Source organism: Neopelma chrysocephalum, unplaced genomic scaffold (assembly GCF_003984885.1).
Source record: "Neopelma chrysocephalum unplaced genomic scaffold, ASM398488v2 Primary Assembly neopelma1_176, whole genome shotgun sequence".
Taxonomy (NCBI): Eukaryota; Metazoa; Chordata; class Aves; order Passeriformes; family Pipridae; genus Neopelma; species Neopelma chrysocephalum.
The window spans coordinates 209,935-229,025 of NW_020897838.1; the positions used below are offsets into that span (position 1 = coordinate 209,935).

The following is a 19,091-nucleotide window of genomic DNA, read 5'->3' on the forward strand; positions in this document are numbered from 1 at the left end:
ATGGGCAACTTGAGACAAAATCTTAATGTCAGGTTTGATTTACAGACATACATTTCATTTCCTAAGCATTGATCCTCCCCAAAACCAAATACACAATCACATCTATACATTGGTGACAGCATTCCATTTCTTTCTGTCTTTTTCTATACATTGTCAGAAACTACTGCTTTACATTAAGATTTTTTAAACTATATTTTTAAAACTAAACCACTTTTTGCTGTTTAAAGAAAACCCTGTGAGCAATGACCTACTTAGACAATTCAGGTTCAGTTACATGCAAACATTCATTTTTATAAATTAACTTTACCAAAACATTACTTATTGAATATTCCAAATTTTGCATGGCAGATTGGCAAACAGAAAAAAGTGGTGGTGTAACATAGGAAAAAAACCCAACTTACTATTATTTGAAACCAGTACTAAGATGACATAAACAGACATTCTTTTCAAGTTCACACCAGAATCCTTATTAATTAAAAATAAAATGAGGTCTTCAAACAATGCAGAAGTACACAAAGTCTGTTGACAATACACTGAAAACAGAAAATGAACACCATTAAGTCCTAAAGTAAGTTGCTCATAATCCTAAATGATTAAGTCTCCGTTGTGGCCAGTACGTGGGGAGTGGAGACAAAACAGGACTATAAAGTGACCGAGGGCTTTCCCCTGGGGCGAGTTCTAAACCAACCAGGGCTTGGCAGACTTTGGGACAATCTGAGTCATTTAACACTTGCTGCCGAGGAGGAGGAGGAGGAGCTCAGCTGTCTGGTGACAAGCAGAGGTGCTGCCTGCACAGATCAGCAGGGAACTGCATCACATCCAGGCACGGACAGTGGAACAGTGGCACCTTTACTGCCCCTTGCTCCAACTGATCATCTTGTAATCTGATTTTCTGAGGCCAAAAAAAAAGTGGAGACAAAGCACAAGAGAAGTATTTCTCACTCAGAAATACAAAAAATATTGCTTCATATTACCATTACTCTCTATAATAATCCCCAGTGTAAACAGAGCTGCTTCCTTTACTATGCCATGAGCACTTGATTTGGCAAGGTCATTTATAAACATCAAACCACCAATTTCTCGAAAATATTCACTTGCTTCACCTACAACAGAGAAAAATAACAAAAATTAACCTTTAGCTTTTGTTTCTTTGTAAATTGAAAGCTTCCCAAGATTTTACAACTTCTTAAGCCTTAAATCCTTTAGACAACTCTTTTACAGTGACCACCACTTCTTAACACACATGGTGAACATAAATGTTTCCAAGGACAAACATTTCTTACTGTTTTGTTGACAAATTGAGTAAATAGTGATCAAAGCTTCCTTCTGAGACAGAGGGCAGTCCATCTGATATTTAAGGCATTCAAGCAGTAAGTTCAGATCTGTTTTCATATCTAAGAGCAAACACAAAAAACTTCATGACAATTGTTATGTTTCTATATATTAATCTGTTCAGTATCACAATAAACCTGTCCAAAAATGTAGAGTGCACAAGTATCAAAAAAATAAAAGTAAAAAAGTGAGCAAAAACAAAGCTACACCACTTCTATCCATCCATAAATAACAAACACACTTAACCTAGAAATATTCCTGTCCAGAGTTTGTTATCTGAGCATGATTTCCTTTGGCCTTTAATCACTAGTAACTGTTAGGAAATGTGATGTAGATTACTAAACATTCAATTCACAATTGCAAGGTGCGTTAAGTGTGAAATGAATAATCCAGGACCATTACAATGTTCAGAGTGAAAATACAGTTGAAAATCTACAGAGGGATAGGGAAAGAATCCAACAGCACAAGGCTGGAACGTGGTGTTGAGTTCCAGGAGACGTGGTCATGCACCACAGCAGCACAGTCTTGATTTAGCTGGTTCCTGAGGTAACACAAAGTATTTTCTGGGCACCTACATACAACCCTAGGTAAGTAAAAACTTGGAAAACCTGTTTCTTAAGCTTTGGGTTATAATAAAAAGCTTATTTGGTAATTATTTGCAAAAGTAACAGCAGTTGTATATTGTAAACCCTTGTGAGGTTGGGGGTTTCTCAAAAAAGTTATAATACAATAAAAATGTGGGTAAATATTAGCAAATTTTTTTAAAAAAGGTAACCTTGTGGCATGATTTACTATTTGAATGTTTGTCATTAGATTTGCCCTTTAGGTATCCAATACAGTATCCAAAATTCAGAAAAAGAGCATTTTCCCAACAGCTCCCCACCTCAGGCCAGGCCTATCACAGTCTACTAAAGATTTGTAGAGTTGATGCAGATAATAAATGACAAATTCTCTTAGGTATCTTACCACACTGATTCTTCTGCACCTTTTCAGTGTCCATTTTTGGTTGTATCTCTGTTCCTGTTCTACAACAGCAAGGAAAAAGCGTTGTCATTTCTGTTCAGATTAGCAGTGTTTATAACACGTGCAGTATAAATTACATCATTTTTCTTACCATGCATTCTTTCCAGTTTTCTGGTTTTACTCTGTCATCTGACACACACACAGTTTAATGTTCTCTTGCATGGCAAAGATTTCCTTTGGAAATACAGTATTTTATAATAGCCCTGCATTTGTAATACTGTGTTAACATCCTCTGAAAGTTACCATTTTGCAGGAATCAGGTGTTACCATTGTGGGGGCACCATCAATGTCTCTGTGTCATTGATCACAATAAAGCTGATCCAATTTCCCTTCCAGTAGTTGCCAACTTTGTCATCAGCCAACAACTTGCACTAAAACCACCAAGAAATGTTACATAGAGGGTGAACATACAAAACCTTCAGCCTCCTGCTGCTGCTCAGGGAGCCACTAAACCATAACTTTTATTGGCACTGGTTAAACCAAAACCAATGCGGGGACATGATTCCTTAAACTAAGAATTAATTTTAATTCACCAAAGACTTTACATGAACCATGTAACCCACAAACCCCAGAGCACTGATTCTTCACAAACCTGATGTGCCAGGATCTGGGATTTAATTGAACAGCACGGTGACATTTAGGTTTGGAGAGAGAAAGATGATCCCTCAAACATGTCCCAAGCCCCACACACAAAAGGTTGATTCGACCATCACAGTAACCTATTTCAATTTCTCAAAAATTATTTAGCTCCAGGTAGAAACTTTAAATCACTGATAAATTCAGCTTAATAATGGATTAGCTTTCCTTCTCAAAGTGGAGCAGAGGCTCTAAGAGTATCAGTGCCCTCTTGATGAAGACAGCCAGCCCTGCTTTCCATTTAGAGTTTAGGATTGTCCCCATTCCTTTGCTGTTTCCATTAGAGAGGGAAAATTTAAAAAGAGCACATCTTCCTTTACCCTTTCAGAAGTCATAATATATATGTATTTCATTTTCTTGCAAATCCAACCCTGCCACAACAGGGAAAAGCTTGCAAGTCTTCCTCACCTCTTGTTGCCCCTTCTGCTATCACCCTGCCAGCCTAAGAGAAAACAAAACCCCTACATGTTCCCTAGCAAAAGGAAGGCTATAAAAATCAGCTAACTGTGGAGCTGATTGCATTTTAGTAGAGTTTAATTAAATACACATTTATACAATTAAGGAGCCTTTAATACAAGAAGCACAAGGATTTTAAAACTGTATAGAAAGATACATCTTGACCTTACCTGGGTCTATTTTTTTGCGACCTACAGATGGACACAAAACAATATTTATAAGCCAGCCTATATTAAATGCAAATAGCTCGACTGTTGTTGCATCACAGGGCAAAGACGAAAAGACAAGCTACAAGATTTGCTGCAACGAGCTGCTGGCTAATGTTGCATATAAAACAAATCACCCATCGGTTATGGAAAATAACCCAGTAACATCCCTTCAAACCTCAAAAAACCACTCTCAGAGAAGTGCAGGTCCATTAATCTGTTTGTTCAGCAGCACTGGAGCACACGGGCCACACCAGCCAGCCTCAGTGGGATTTGTCCTTGGACCAAACCCGCTGTTGGTGCTCCATGGAAACCAAAATTCCCAGCACAGCGAGGCCGCGAGGACACTTCAGTGCAACAGGGCTTTGAGGGGCTCCTGCCCCAGTTCAGCTCCCTCCCTCAGAGCAGCCGTGTGTGAGTCACAGCTCGTTAGCAGAGCCCGCTTTGAAGTCTTTGCGAGCGCTCCACATCGTCCCAAATATAAAACGGAAAGAACATGTAAGAGACTTTAAAAAAAAAAAGGAACAAAAAAAAAGGCGAACAGCATAAAGATGAAACAGCAGCAGCATTCATCTGTGGGAGGGTGGGGAGCACCGAGCGGTGCGAGATGGGGCACGGATCGGGTACCTGTGACCCGGCAGCGCGGGTGGCTCCGGGCACACACCGAGGCACACACGGCCGGTCCTGCCGCCGAGCCCTGCCCGCCGGGCTGAGGGGGGAGCGGTGACCCCTCCGGGCTGAGGGGGAGCGGTGACCCCGCCGTGCCCGGCCGTGCCCGCGGTGCCTCCTGAGGGGAGCGGGGCCGCCCTCAGCCCGCGCCCGGCCCTTCCCGCCCTCTGCGGCCCCTCAGGAGTCGCCGCCGCGGCGGCGCCGCCCGAGCGCCTCAGGGGGGGCTCCCCTCGGGCACGGGGCATCCCCGAACCTTCCCCTGATCCAGGGGAGATTCACTTGGCTTTCACAGAATCACAGAATCGTCAAGGCTGGAAGAGACTTTAAGATCATCCAGTCCAACGCTGCCGCTGTAAGCCCTAAACCACTAAACCACATCACCCAGCGCCAGATGCAGACGTCTCAAACACCTCCAAGGATGGTGACTCCAGCACCTCTCTATTCCAACGCCTGATCACCCGAACAGTGCAAGTTTTTTCTAATACCTCATCTGAATCTCCCCTGTCTCAGCTTGAGGCCATTTCCTCTGGTGCTCTCACTGCAGGCCCGGCAGGACACCGACCCCTCCTCACTACACCCTCCCGTCAGAGATGTAGAGAGCCATGAGGTGCCCCCTGAGCCTCCTCTTCCGCAGGATAAACAAATGCAGCTCTCTCAGCTGTTCATCATAAGACATGTTCTCTACTCCTTTCACAACCCTCGTTGCCCTTTGCTGGACATGGTCCAGCCCCTCAGTGTCCTTCCTGAATTGAGGGACCCAGAAATGGTTTTGAAAAAAAACAGTCAGGATTTGGTATGATTTTATTTGTCCTCAGGACAACAACCAAAAAAAAAGATAATTACAAATAAAGGAAGTTTAATTAGCAGGTGATACAGAACAGAACAATCCAGTCAGTGGCAAACCACCACAGTATTTACAGAACTGTAAATACTGTAAAAACTGGAAATACAGCAGCAGCAGCAGCACCTTGGGGCATCATTACCCTACAGCTGGAAAGTTGCTGAAGTCTGTGACATTCCACTGTAAATAAAGGTGTTATTAAAAATTACAAACTGCCCTGTAATGACTTTGATAACCTCCTGTGCAGCAGCCCCTGTAAAAGAAAAACCAGAAGGCAGTTAGCAGGTCTTATTTAAACAACAGTAAAACAATGCTATTTATCTAGAACTCACTACACTGGAATTATTTGGGAAGTGCCTGATACATCTCCTAGGAGGTAAAAATGCGTTTCAGTACTTCCCAGTATTAAAGAGGCTCAGAAAGCTGCAACTTCCAAAGTTAGCTTTGCACACACTTTGCTGTATATACTTTCTCTCCATGTACACACACTCAGAGTAACACATGTGAGCAGACAGACCCATGCAAGTTGAGACCTCTCAAAATACATTTGAGAAGTTACATTAAAAAATGTACAATTAAACTGTAAAATAAACTGAAGGGTTACTTCATTGTGTTCTCTTTGTGTCTTCCTGTAGTATGAAATATTCTGTAATTTCTTCAGAAGTTGCCTTTACATATTTTTCTAAAGCACAATACATGTCAAGTTTCACTTAATCTGAGAAAATACCTACATAGAGTATTTAAAACATAATTATCTTCAGCACTGCATGATGCCAAATAAAGGAGGTAAGGTAACAGATGCATCAATTTTGAGCACCCATTAAAACATGTCATTTTGACAATACCCATAGTCTGAATGAAGGTAAGAAATCAAGGCTATTTATATTTCATAGATATTTTATGTAAGTGTATTGTGTTAATTTAAAGGAAGATGTGTACTGAATAATTTTAAAATCATTACAGTTATTATTTTCCTTTAAAAAAATGGAGCCTCTTTCAAGCACTATTTTTAAACACATTTTTAACCTCCTAGAATGGATCTACTGTGATTGTTTTTAAGTTTACTTGGTTTCTTTCACTGCCTTTAAACCCTTGCCGTGCCCACGTACTCCATATGCTACAGGAGTATGAATGAAGGGGGGGATTTTGTCCTAGTGCTGTCTTTGACTACAGCCTTTGCTCTGACACCACCAGGCAGTTAAAGCAGCAGAGCTCCTGCCTCGGGCACGTGCCAGAGCAGGTGCCCTCCGAGCTCAGTGCCATCCTTACCTCCCATGAAGGCAGCCACAGCGTGGGGCTCCGCAGCTCCATAGCGACAGCTGGGCAGGAGAGAGACAGTTAGAACGTGCCAGGGAGTGCTGCCAACACAGCCACACCTAAAACACAGCACTTACAACTCATGGACATAGTCATCCTTCACCACCACCGACAGCCCGTGCTCTTGGAGGAAACCAGTAAGGCAGGATTTTAGTTTTCCAATATCATCTTCTACCTGGTAGTTGTAGACACCTGGGAGGGAAGTTAAGTGTTTAATCACACAACTGTGTAAGTATTTTATTTTTCTGAAAGGTTTCTAAGCTGACTAATATTATTAACACTAGACTAATAATGATTGAATATTCTGTTGATGCTACTCATGATAATGATGAATTTCTATGCAGCTGAACTAGCTTGTAATCCATGCAACCCATCTCAGTGGTATTAATTCAGATAAATTCCTTCAGTTCCCAAAGAGAAAAAATTCTCGCTTTAATTCTTAAAGTTATATTAATATGGAAACAAAACCGCAACTAATGCTGTATTTGTAGTTTATAACTACAGTATTACAGTAACTATTGGATCTTTGTATTTCTTTTGCTGACATGAACTAACTCTGTGTTAACATACCTGGGTATCTCCCGTGCTGCTTGTAAAATCTATTTACAGCCCTCAGCATCAAGTACAGCACTATCTCACTGTCTGGGTTATCCATGTGGGAAACTGGGAACAGCAAGAGAATTGGTTAATTGGTACAGATGAAATGGAAAAAGGAAAGGTTTGCATTACCTGAAATCAAGTATCACCCACATGCTTAAACTGCAAAATCTGCAGTAAAAAAAAAAACCCTTAACAAAAACAACCTGCAACTGAGAATCTCAGTGCCAGATATGCAGTTTTGCCTCCAAATTTTATGACAAAACCATACTGCATGTATTTGATATAAACTATACAGTGATGATATTCACATTTCAACTCTGATAGCTGCTCTAATTTAAGTGGAATATATCTTAGTTCTAACTCTGGGATGTGAAAAACATGCTTTAAATATTTAACTGTAATGACAGTAATTATAAAACAGGTCTTAAATCCTTTTCCATGCAGCTCAGTAGTATTTGTAAATGCTGACTACTACTTAAATGGCGCTGTATATTACCAACTAATTCAAGGAGCTTTCACTTAAATGATATATAATTATTATATAAATATTACACTAAATGTACATACATTTTGTCCAAAACAGGGGACTTGTATAAGCTTCATTTCAACAAACTGTGATGAAAAAGTATTTCCAGCTTTTTTTTTAATTTATGCAGGTTCAAAACAACAAAAAAAGCAGTATTAAGTAACTAGTTTGATAGTTCACATACTGAACAGATAAGCTGGCAGAGGACAAGACAATTATTCTCATTTGGTCAGGTGAAAGCACCTTTCTAGATCTGTCAGAAATAAGTGAGGTACAGAAAAGAGAGGTTTGAAGAAAACAGTTTTTTATTTATAAACTACCAAAATTAAAATCTGCAAGAAAAAAAAAACAAACTGAAGCATGGAAATCTGTAAGGCCATTTCTGAAATTTTAAAATCAAACTGAAACCAACCTTCTAGACTTAAAAGCTCCCCACTTCTAGTTGATGCCAAATCATAAAACTGCATAATGCAATAGAACATGTAACAGGCAAACTGTTTTCCATCACAGAATCATTTCCAGTTGGGAGCAGTACTCACTGATGTCATCCCTGTTGAAGGTGTTCAGGCTGTACTCCTCAGCCAGGGACCGGCACCGCACCACCCGCAGAAAGGCCGTGTTGCTGCCTGGGCAGGGGAGGCAGGGGAGGAGCATTAACCACCTCATGTCACCACAGCTTTGTAAGTCTGTCCCTCTCACGTGTTAAATGGGAGAGACCAGAACTGACCATCACTTCATTTCACACTTTTCTGTTTCTTCTGGTAGCTCATACTACTAAAAATCTATTAAACCACATGTAGGTCCATGGTCACAAGTATCTTAGTGAAATACTTGATGCTTGTGTACTTCTGGAATCTACATCTGCCACGTTAATGGAACAGCTCAAAAAACAGCTCTTCTACAACAGCCACAGCCATCAAATCCATGTTTCCTCCTCCAGGCTGCAAATGAACACGGGTTCTTTCCACCTTCCACTACCTCTAATGCTGCCTCACGTGTTCTCAATTAATATTTCAACAGTGCAGCCATGAGACTGAAAAGGTTCTTTTTCAGTATCATTGCTATGAAACAACCCAACATGCAGCTACTGCTGAGCACTGAAAAAGCACTGGGAGGTTCCCAAACTCCCAGCAAATGCTTTCCCAGCCCAGGGACAGCCTGCTCTTGGCTATGTGCTTACAGGGACAGCTTCCAGCTGCAAGGAGACTCAGCCAGGACATGTGCACACATCCAGAACAGACACAACCTGAAATGCTATCAACTGCTTTACCTTTTCAGAACACCAGAAGTTTACAGAGCAAGACTACTTAGGTACTCATCACACAGAGCAGAGGAAGCTGCCCCCTCTTGTTTGGAGCTGAAAAAACATATAATCTTTTAAAAGCCAACTGGTGTAGATTCACTACTGAGAGCTGCTGAACATCTGTTACTTCCACTGAAGATGAGGGATGCAAACCATCTATTTGAAAAATTTAAATATTGACTTACTATTTAATAACTACATTATCGTTCAGAAGTTTGTGGTTATTTGATCGTTTGCATAAACCCAACAACAGAATCCAAGCATACTCACAAAGCAATTTTAATTCTCTCTCTGAAATAGACTCTGGTGCCTAAAAGAGAGAATATACTCATTTAGTACATACAATGACCAGGGAATTCATGCTTTCAGATATATTAATATCTTTATTGTGAAATAACTAGTCACTAATGTACCAAAAAAAAGGTATCTTAAATTGTAAATAATATATACCTGTATGCACTTTTACATGATCAAACCAAAAGTGATAAAATAAAGCAGACCACAGAATACTTCATTTCAGCAGAACTTACTTAAACCTTTAGAACAGAAAGGGGTAATTAAGCCTTCTCTTTCCCTATGTCTCCTGTGACTCATTTCTGTACAGAACATCAGGGAGAAGCTGTTTTCCCCCTGCCAGGATGGCTGTGCATTTGGACTCACCTTGCCTAGGGACTGGAGCAATTTAGCAGCATGTGCACCCACAGCAGCAATGTCCTTCTTGGCTTTCTCCCGGTATCTGGCAACAATAAATCAGTCAATCATTACAGCACAAAGCCAGCAACTTCACAGTGGAGAGCATTTCTTGTTGTTTGACATTATAAAGACAAAATACACATGAATGGACGTGAGCTCCCTCAGGGCCAGGAAGGCACTTGTTCCCCCTGTCTGACATGGCTGAGCTGTTCATGCAACATGTGGCTCAAACACGCAGAATTGTTTGCTAAAACTGCTTAAAACTAAACCACTAAGTAAGCAGCTCTACATCCTTCATCTGGTTTCTAATATTTTAGTAATTTCCGTGTTTTAATGTTTGTAGCCATTAATATTTTAGTTCTGTTAAGAACTATGACACTGCAAACATCTCAACACCACAGTACTTCATAAAATTCAATTTAAGAGCTCATTTTAAGGAATTGTAGTTGTTTTATCTGTGAATTAAAATCCTGCAATGCTTACTATTTGAGAAGGACATAATGGTTTGCCAATTCAGGATACTTAGAGAATTCAGATTTACAAACTAGGGTATCTGTGCAAATTCAAGCAATTATGGTTTCATTAAGAAAATACTGATACAAGTTCCTGGGCTTACTATAATTATACAGAGTAACTTTCCTGAAGTGATAGCAATCAATTATTTTAGACATGTAACAATTTGTATTTTTATATCATGTTTTAATGCTATTTGTCACAGTTCTGAGGAATGTATCTCTAAATTCACAGACTCCATTTTGAGCAGTAAACACTATTAAAGGCACACAATCCTTTTTCTAGTAGAGGTTGTGTTGTAGATCTATGGGGCTCTATTAGATTTTACTCCAAAATCTATTAGATTTTACTTTCTGATTTGAACAATTCAACAGTACAACTGCACAGACAATAAGTTAACAGTCTTCTGCAAGATACTGTTTCATTTTAAAGATAAAAAAAGGTGGATGAAACAATCAACTGCACAGAAAACGGGGGAACACTGTAAAAGTCTGTTTGGCCAAACAACTGCACCATGTCCAGGGTGCACAGGAACAGTAAGTTCATGTTGAAGATTCATCATCCTAAAATCTTGACCCACCCTGATGCTGTATGGAGTTTGCAGTTATTGTTTCTTCACAAAGTCTATGCCCTTCCTTATTTACCAGGCAATCCCTTCCAAGGGCATTAATTAGAATTAAGTATTTGGAAAACTAGAATTTCTGTAACCATATTATTTTAGGTTAACATATATTTTGAGGAAAAAAAATAAAGGTTGTCTTTAAGCAGAAATTTGCTTTGGACAGCAGTATCTGGGCTATGAGATCTACCACCTATAGGAAGGTCTTTACTAGATCTGAAACCAGGTGATCACTCCCTACCCAGCCCTGGGAAACTGGGATGCATTGAAGGCTTCAGCCCCACTTCCCATGAGCAGATGGCACCTACCCAGGAACAGCCCAGGCTGCTGTGCTTCCCACACCCTCAGCCCAGTCCCACACACACCTTCTGCTCTGAACACAGCCACTCCTGCACTTTGAGAGCTCTGAACTCATCACCGTTTACATGCATTAGGAACTATTAAGTAACAAGCTGTATACTTACACATTTTGCAGTTTGATAAATTTACTGGAGTCTGCAATCATATCAGGAATAGTGCCCCTCACAGGCAAGCTTCCTTGCCCTTCATTTGCCACAAATTCCTTTAAAGCTCGAACCAAAATCCAGAAGGAAGGTGACTGCAAATGCACAAGAGACAGTCATGTACACCCACGTTATTTATGATGTTCTTCTACATTCGAGTCTTGCCCAGAAGTACTCATACCTGCTCTGTGAGCTTCACACAGCAATCATCATTAAAAAGCTCCTGAATGCCTCTTGGAACCTATGAAAATAAATACATTGGGTTTGTAATTGTTTGTCTTTTGTTTTCTTGAATTATCTCAATACTCATTACGTAGGTGACCAACCCTAAGTGATCTCAGAGCTTCATACAAAATCTCCTCTGAATCCTACAGTCAGTGCTGTCTCAGACATATTTCAAATATTAGCCCTAAGAACAAGGCACACATTCTGCTCAGGATCAATGTTACAAACAAAACCTCACCTTATTTCCATCTTTGACATAGAGGATTTTAAAGAACAGTGGCAGTCACTGTCCCAAGTGCCCATCCTGCCTGCTGGGCAGAGCAGCAAACAGGCCAGGGAAGGGCAGAGGGGCTGCAACAGGGATTGCTTTGACTCCTTCACTGCTGCAGCTCAGCCTGGCACATGAACTCCAACAGATTTAATATCTGTGCCATGGCTTGTAGTGCCCTGTGTGACAGCACTCAGTGTTACCTGCTGCCTTCTTGGGAGACTTAATGTCTCTGTCCAAGCAGGGATCAGCACAGCTCAAATAAAACCAGAATGTAATCTAGAAACAGTCACAGAATTCTGCCTTTACCCCATGTGGCTTTTGCAATCTACCATCAAAGGGAGATTAAGGAAATCAAATCTCAGTTCTAAACCAGAAGTTGCTACTTCAGAATTATCTAAAAACAATGAAAACTTCACTTTTAAGGTTTTTAAGCTTGATCAGTTTATAAAGGGAATTTCATAACGTTTCTTCAGGACTGAGACAAGAACTCACTGCTAATGAACTGACTCATTCTAGACTTGAATTCAAGTCTTCAGGAGGGAAATGCAGCCTCCTTGCACGAGCAGGGAAACAACAGAATTTCCAGGAGCTACAGCTAGTCCAGGTCTATTTAACTACACAATTTCAATTCTAACCATTCTATCAATCCTGTTTTACTTAAATATAAATGTTACAAATGGAATTCCTGTACTAAAAATGCATAATATTTTCTGAGAAAATGATGCAGTTGAAATTTCTTCAGTTTTATCACAGAAATGTTTCTTTTACCTCTGTAGTATTCAATGCTGTGTTCACATTTTTTATAGCTTCTTCAAAGTTTTCCTCGTCTTCTGGGGTTCCATTTTCATTCTTTAAGATACCTTATTGAAAAGAAAAATTGAAATACTCAACCACTTGAATTACATGTTGTCATTTAGGTCTTACTAACAGGGCAGACTGGCTTTGGGTGTATTTATGGCATAACAGCTAATCAGCAAAAAAAGAAAAATAAATCTCAAGAAAAAAGTCAAAGATACACTGATAAAACTAACTTCTTGTACATTCTGCATACGATTCATTTTCATGTGATGTTAAATAGAAGTTACTTATCACAAAAAAAACCAGTTTATTTGTGTGAGAAAGAGATAATGAAGTTTCATAAGCACTAAATTAACAGTTCAACTCTCCTTCCCATCCCCAGTCATGTTTTGCTGGGGGTTTTTTGCTCAAATTTGGCAAACACTTATGTACCCACACAGCAAACCAGATCCAGAAATGCACTCCACTAAAACCCTGATTTAACCAAAGGTTCAATGACAGATCAGATCAGTTCAGTTCCCTCACACAGCCTGGGGATAAGGATGGCAGAACCACCCAGACTTTGCACACAGGCCACCTTCAAGTGAGGAAATACCAAAAATTCGGTTACTCCTTTATTCTACAATCATTTAAGACAATATATTTATAGATCTTAAAACCTGCACGTTAATTTTAGCACCCACAAAAGGTATTAAACTGAAACAGCTGCAAAACTAGAGTTGTTCACATACTGGTTACAGTGAAGTCAGGAGCTACATAACCTTTGTATCTTGACTGGTAATTTAGAGATGCAAAGATTACTAAGTGTCTGGGGGTCAACAGACCCACCAAATACTTGCAGTTAAAGACAATTCCAGTGGGTCAAGAGCCACTTGCTTTCCTCTTGATCAGATTTTCTGCAGGTTATTCTCTTGAGGCCTTTCCTCCCTCCCAAATCAAAACATACTCTGCATCTTAAACATTATGAAACACTGCCAAAATGCATTTATAAGCAAGTCTAGGATCTCAAGATCCACCTGTACAAAACAATCCTTTAGCAGAAGAATCCTACTGAATATACCAGCAAATTTTTCATAAATTAACCCTGAGAGAACTTCTGATTATTTTTCAGACACCACCTTATTTCTGCCAGTATGGATAAGTGACTCCTGGGGCCTTCATTACCTTGTCGAATCAGTTGTCTGAAGGCTTCTTTTTCCTTGTAACTTTTGGGCAGCTGTTCACTTTTCTGAATTAAAAAACACAAAAAGATGTTGTCTTTAAAATACCTACTACCAACCTCACTGTGTTCAGACTGAACTCCAGGAGTCTGTCACTGCTCACATACATTCACTTGTATTTCAGTTAGTAATTTTTAAGATTCCCCCTTGTTTTATGTTTCACACTGCCAAAATAATAAATTAGGGTAGAAAAGACAGATCAATAACAGTAATAGTTTTGCAACATACCTCACTGAACCATTTTGTCAGATACTTGGCTACAATCACAACCCATGGAGTGTGGCTGTGGTCCTGTAATTGAACAGCAGAGAGATCTTTGTCAAGTTGAGAAAAGATAAAAAACAGGACAAATTAAAAACCTATTTTAAATGTAAACTCCTAACATTCCTTCCACTGCTCTAAAGACACGGGACATGTTCCAGATTTTGATTCAGCCATAATGTTCTCTAACTACCATAAAGTAAATTATTATTACTTTACTTTAAAAAATTATTATTACTTTACTTTACTTGTCTGAGCCAAGTTCTCCAGTATTTTCCTGGAGTGGAAAACTCACGCTATGCACAAACACCCTCACTGCAAAGCTCTGCAGGGGTAGGAAATCATAAAAATCGAAGAACAAATTAAAAATAAAGGTGTGAGGGGGTATTCAATCTAATAAAAGATCAAGTTGTCCAAGAATATCCTTGCTTCCAAAGACCCCCACCTGCTTAAGATTTAACTACAGACTGTAGCATTTGGGGCAGAGGCAAGAAAATAGTGCCTGCTGACTGATTGTACAGCTGCCTCTGCTCAGAGGAGCCCTGGCAGCAGAGTCACCTGCCAAAGGCCATTTCCACAGAATCCCTGTCCTGGGTTTGCCTCCAGCTGGGGGAACACGGGGCAGAGCACACACCAACCTTCTTGTCCATGTGATCCAAGTCGTAGGACTGAATGTGTTCTGTCAGCTCTGGAAATGGTTTGTCCAGTCTCAGATCTTCCAATGTATTGTCAGGGTGAGATTCAACAACTGTGAACAAAATCACACCATGCATTTTGCAGCTTTATGTCTGGCCTTCAAAACAGAGCCCCACATCACATACAGCAGCACCTGCTCCTTTCACTGCTCCATTCTCAGTGTTCTGTGTAACTCAACTTAACAGCAGGATAATCTCCAATTTTACTGTTTGTTGCAGTCCATAATTCCTCAAATGTGGTGATGAACTGCAAACTATCTAGCACTTAACAAATACTAAATACATCATAAGAGGAAAATAAACAAACGAAAAATAAATCAAAGTGACATTAGGCATTGAAAAGTCTCTCCCTCAGAAAACCCTCTAACCTGTATGTTCTTTAATAACGACTCTCATATAACCAACCAGTCCATAAGTCCTGCAGACCAGCAGAGGAATGTTAGAATTCCAGAGAAGTTCAGCCAAGCGCAGCAAGGTACTGCAAGGAAAAGCAGCTTTTTTCAGATATACGGAAGACAAGAGTCAACTCTTACACAAGTTACTTGTGAAAGAGTTCTCCCAGACAAGTTCTCTAACACCACCTGATCCTAAGCACAAAAGGTGATTCATTTCATAGGTGAATTTACACTAGATTAGAAATAGGTTTATCCATTATCTTACTTATGTCTCACCCCATCCTCCCAAATGCTCCAAATATCAAACAAAAAGCTTCGATGAGTTGTGAAAGAGGGAAAAAAGGAATCAGATCTGTGTGTTGCACAAACATAACTTCCAAGAGGGGCAGTTCCAACCAGGGGTTTTTGATTAGCACACAGAAAATACCCCATTTCCCCAGGGGAATCACCACTTCAGAGAGGATCTTATTCCTGAGACAGCACCTCCAGCTCCCCTGTGAGAAGGAGGAGGGACAAAATAGATAAGGAATGACCAACAGCCACTTCCTTGCAAAAGCAAGATTTAACTATTCAACCACCCAACAAACTCTTGCCTCTGTGGGGGCAGAAGCAGCAAGTTCCTCTTCCCCAGGTTTCCCAGTACTCCCAGTTGCAATTATCCATCTGCACCTTTTCTTGGCAGGCAGCACTCAAGGAACAGGTTAAAAAAGTCAAGAACTACTGGTCTTGACAAAGCTTAGATGGGAAATAGAATTACATATGGGGGTAAATTGGGAAGAGTTATACAAAAATAAAATGCAGAAATCTAAAGGCATCACAGACCCTCTGATCTGTCAGGCTGCACATAAGGACACTTGTTACTGTGGTTTTGGACCAGAAACAACTCTCACTACAAAAGAGTGCCTGGCATAGAAAATACACTGGAGACAGCACTAGGAGCCAGGCATGGATCTGAAAAAGATTTTAAACTATGTATTAACATATAAAAATGTCTCTAGAAAACCCATCATTTACTGTAACTTTCCTTTCTGGTTTAAGTTTTTCTGCAAGGAACTGCCTGTAATTTAAATCTGCTTTTACAACTGAACAAAACCAAACAAATAACTTTAGATGCTTCTTTACCTTTCTGGTAGTTGTGTTGCAATCACCAAGTTAAACCGATTAAAAAAGGAAGGGTTGTTGTCCAGGAGCTTTTCTGGACTCTAAATAGGAGAAAAAAATATATGTCAGGAAACACTGTAGAAATTTCTGAATACAGAGCAAGTCTGTTCAATATTGAATATAAAGTGTTAAGTGAAAGTTATAAGATTCAGATGAAGTTACAAAACAATGTTTAAAATACACAAATTGACTTTTTGCAAATAACTTCATCTTCCTCAAATGCTGTTTTATCATGAAGCTTCTTAAACTGCAACATTACAAAGCAACACGTAGCTATTGTGTCATGCTTTTATCACACTGAATAACACACACACATGACTAATTTAGGAATACAAACCTCTTCAACAAAATTCCCAGAAACATCATTATTCAGCTCCTGCAGGAGCTCCATGGCACTCTGGGCACGACTCTGTTTAGGAACAATTAAAATGAAATGTAATGTATACAGTATAGCAATGCTACATAATGCCACGTGCTAAAAATACCAAACACAACGACAAAACAACCCCTAAAACAACCCCATAACAAAACCCATCATAAACTAGAGCTCCTTATTCCAAGTCTTGCTTATCTGAAGCAAAAATAAATCCCATAACAGCAGGCAGTGTTTGAGAGCACTTTCAGTAGTATGATTTTAAAAACAAAATTATGTGACAGCTATTTCCTAATTTCCAATTTTATTAGTTTCCAGGAGTTATCTAGGACTCCTGTACTCTGTTTTTGTGACAATTTTTCCCCTATTCACTTCACTAATCTTAGCTTTATTCCTTCAACCACAATGCTCTCTCACCTTCCAAAGATTTTCTTAATCATAATCTTTTCATTTTTTTCTATTCAATCTTGCCCCAACTGAGTTTATCTTCTCACTTATGAGCAACTAAAAAGTAAGCATTGGGTACTCTCTCACAGAATAAATAGACTTTAACCTATACATATATATTTTTAGAATTATTCATTATACTACATTTGAGTACCCAACCATTCTGTGCTTTCAACACACCTGAAGTGACATTTATTATCTCCTTACCTGACCAATATGGCTTTTTTGTAGAAAGAAACTGAAAAGGAGACAAGAGAGAATTACATGTGAACTTTTACACTGAAGAAAAAACAGCAGTAAATTACATTTTGTTGCTGCCTCTCATGCCACATTCCCCCTCAAATCTGCCTTTCTTTTCACCACCACTGTTGTATTTTCCTCACCATCAGTGAAAATATATTTAGCCACACGGAAACACAAGCAAGTCTTCCTCTGTCATAGCTCAAGATTACATCAAATGAGTTAATTTTAAATATTTTTATATTGAGTAGAGCGTTGTCTTTATAACCTTGATATGTGAAGCAAATAGACCTGTAAGGTCCAAAAACCAGGAACTAAAAGAATTTAGCAGTCAATATCAAAATGACCATGCATGCTGCATGTCACCAACTTCCAAACCCACAAAGACTTGCAGAAACATACACAGGCTTTTAAAAGAATTTTACAGGATTTCTTAACAAATGCAGAGATGGAACTACCTTTAAAACCCTCTTACTTCTCAATTTGTAACAAAAATCAGTAAAAAACCTACTTATTTCCAACATCTTCTCCAGAGACTCGATTCCCATCGACAATTGTAAAGGAACCAATACCTTGGGGAAAAAAAAAATTGTTATTAATAAGTTGTCATTATGGAATTATCAGATACATTCCAAACAATGTACAGGAGAAATATCTACTTACCTGGCAGCACTAAGTTTTTGAGTATTTCAGTTCCTGTTGCTGTTGCATTTATCACACAAACATGAGCAGATTCTAATGCTTCCTGGCCATGGTCACCCCACAGTCTGTATTGGGAGGGAAACCAAAACATCATGAAGGTATTTAACTTCAGATTGCAAAGGCAATATAAAGGAACAAAAAAAGAATTAAACAATCACAAGTTGAGGCTGCTGTGCTACTGTCCATTCTCTGCTGAGGGCTAAACAGCACCAAAAATGAGCATCCTTGCTCAACCAAAATAAGCATCCTTGAGAAAGGATGGCACTGGAAAGTTCCTAAAGAGCCCAATTTCCCTCACATTTCATTTACTCCATCTCTGTGTGTATGAATGCACACACCTCTTTCTGTTGCAGCATATTAAACTTTTCCAAAATGAGCATGGGTCAAAACAATCCCTGCACAAATTCTGTCCTAATTCCAAATGCTTTATTTTCCCCAACTTCTATTATAAATAATAGATTTTTTAAAAAATATAATTTCTAATACAAGACACTGAAATGTAAAGCAGATGGAAATCAGTCTTGATGAGTCTGGTATTTCAGAGCCCTATAAAATAACACTGAGGCTGAAATGGGGCTGGGACAGTCCTGTTACCTGGGTGGTAACTCACAGAATCCCAGGATGGGTCAGGTTGGAAGGGCCCACAGTGCCTCATCTGGTCCCATCTCCCTGCTCCAGCAGGGCCATCCCAGAGCACAGGGCACAGGATTGTGTCCAGATGGTTCTGGAATGTCCCCAGTGAGGAGACTCCAGCCCCGCCCTGGGCAGCCTGTTCAGGGCTGGGTCACTGCCCAGCAAAGAAGTTCTTCCTCCTGTCCAGGTGGAACTTCCTGGGCATCAGTTCCTGCCCGTTCCTCCTGGGCCATTGCTGGGCCCCCCGAGCAGAGCCTGCTCCAGCCTCTTGGCACCCCCACTTTAGATATTTTTATATACAAATAATTTATATATATATAAGAAAATATGTATCAGTAAAGCTTTTGATAAGCAAAGTTTTGGATGCTGTCTCTAGCGGGATCCTTCTGGACAAACTGCCCAGCCCACAGCTGGACAAACACACCCTGTGGGG

The 19,091-nt window shown here is 39.8% G+C and overlaps 2 protein-coding genes across 4 annotated transcripts in view; both read right to left on the bottom strand.

Moving 5' to 3' along the window:
• Positions 1-4,745, bottom strand: part of TERB1 (telomere repeat binding bouquet formation protein 1) — a 20,358-nt gene extending 15,613 nt beyond the window's left edge. The window contains exons 1-5 of one of the 3 annotated variants that reach the window (XM_027701958.1): positions 4,281-4,745; positions 2,299-2,357; positions 1,284-1,394; positions 975-1,103; positions 402-533 (exon numbers count right to left, since the gene is read on the bottom strand). In XM_027701958.1, coding sequence (XP_027557759.1) covers positions 402-533; positions 975-1,103; positions 1,284-1,394; positions 2,299-2,357; positions 4,281-4,567 — 718 coding nt within the window. In that variant the 5' untranslated portion in view covers positions 4,568-4,745. The remainder of the gene's footprint in view (positions 1-401; positions 534-974; positions 1,104-1,283; positions 1,395-2,298; positions 2,358-4,280) is intronic. The other 2 variants (XM_027701957.1, XM_027701956.1) reach the window with 2 other exon arrangements.
• A 412-nt stretch (positions 4,746-5,157) lies between these two features.
• Positions 5,158-19,091, bottom strand: part of NAE1 (NEDD8 activating enzyme E1 subunit 1) — a 19,895-nt gene continuing 5,961 nt past the window's right edge. The window contains exons 2-20 of the mRNA XM_027701959.1: positions 17,987-18,090; positions 17,835-17,895; positions 17,291-17,321; positions 16,601-16,672; positions 16,225-16,304; positions 15,076-15,185; positions 14,651-14,760; positions 13,980-14,042; positions 13,696-13,759; positions 12,502-12,593; positions 11,419-11,478; positions 11,199-11,332; positions 9,570-9,645; positions 9,180-9,219; positions 8,146-8,232; positions 7,051-7,143; positions 6,558-6,672; positions 6,433-6,482; positions 5,158-5,416 (exon numbers count right to left, since the gene is read on the bottom strand). Coding sequence (XP_027557760.1) covers positions 5,307-5,416; positions 6,433-6,482; positions 6,558-6,672; positions 7,051-7,143; positions 8,146-8,232; positions 9,180-9,219; positions 9,570-9,645; positions 11,199-11,332; positions 11,419-11,478; positions 12,502-12,593; positions 13,696-13,759; positions 13,980-14,042; positions 14,651-14,760; positions 15,076-15,185; positions 16,225-16,304; positions 16,601-16,672; positions 17,291-17,321; positions 17,835-17,895; positions 17,987-18,090 — 1,552 coding nt within the window. The 3' untranslated portion in view covers positions 5,158-5,306. The remainder of the gene's footprint in view (positions 5,417-6,432; positions 6,483-6,557; positions 6,673-7,050; positions 7,144-8,145; positions 8,233-9,179; positions 9,220-9,569; positions 9,646-11,198; positions 11,333-11,418; positions 11,479-12,501; positions 12,594-13,695; positions 13,760-13,979; positions 14,043-14,650; positions 14,761-15,075; positions 15,186-16,224; positions 16,305-16,600; positions 16,673-17,290; positions 17,322-17,834; positions 17,896-17,986; positions 18,091-19,091) is intronic.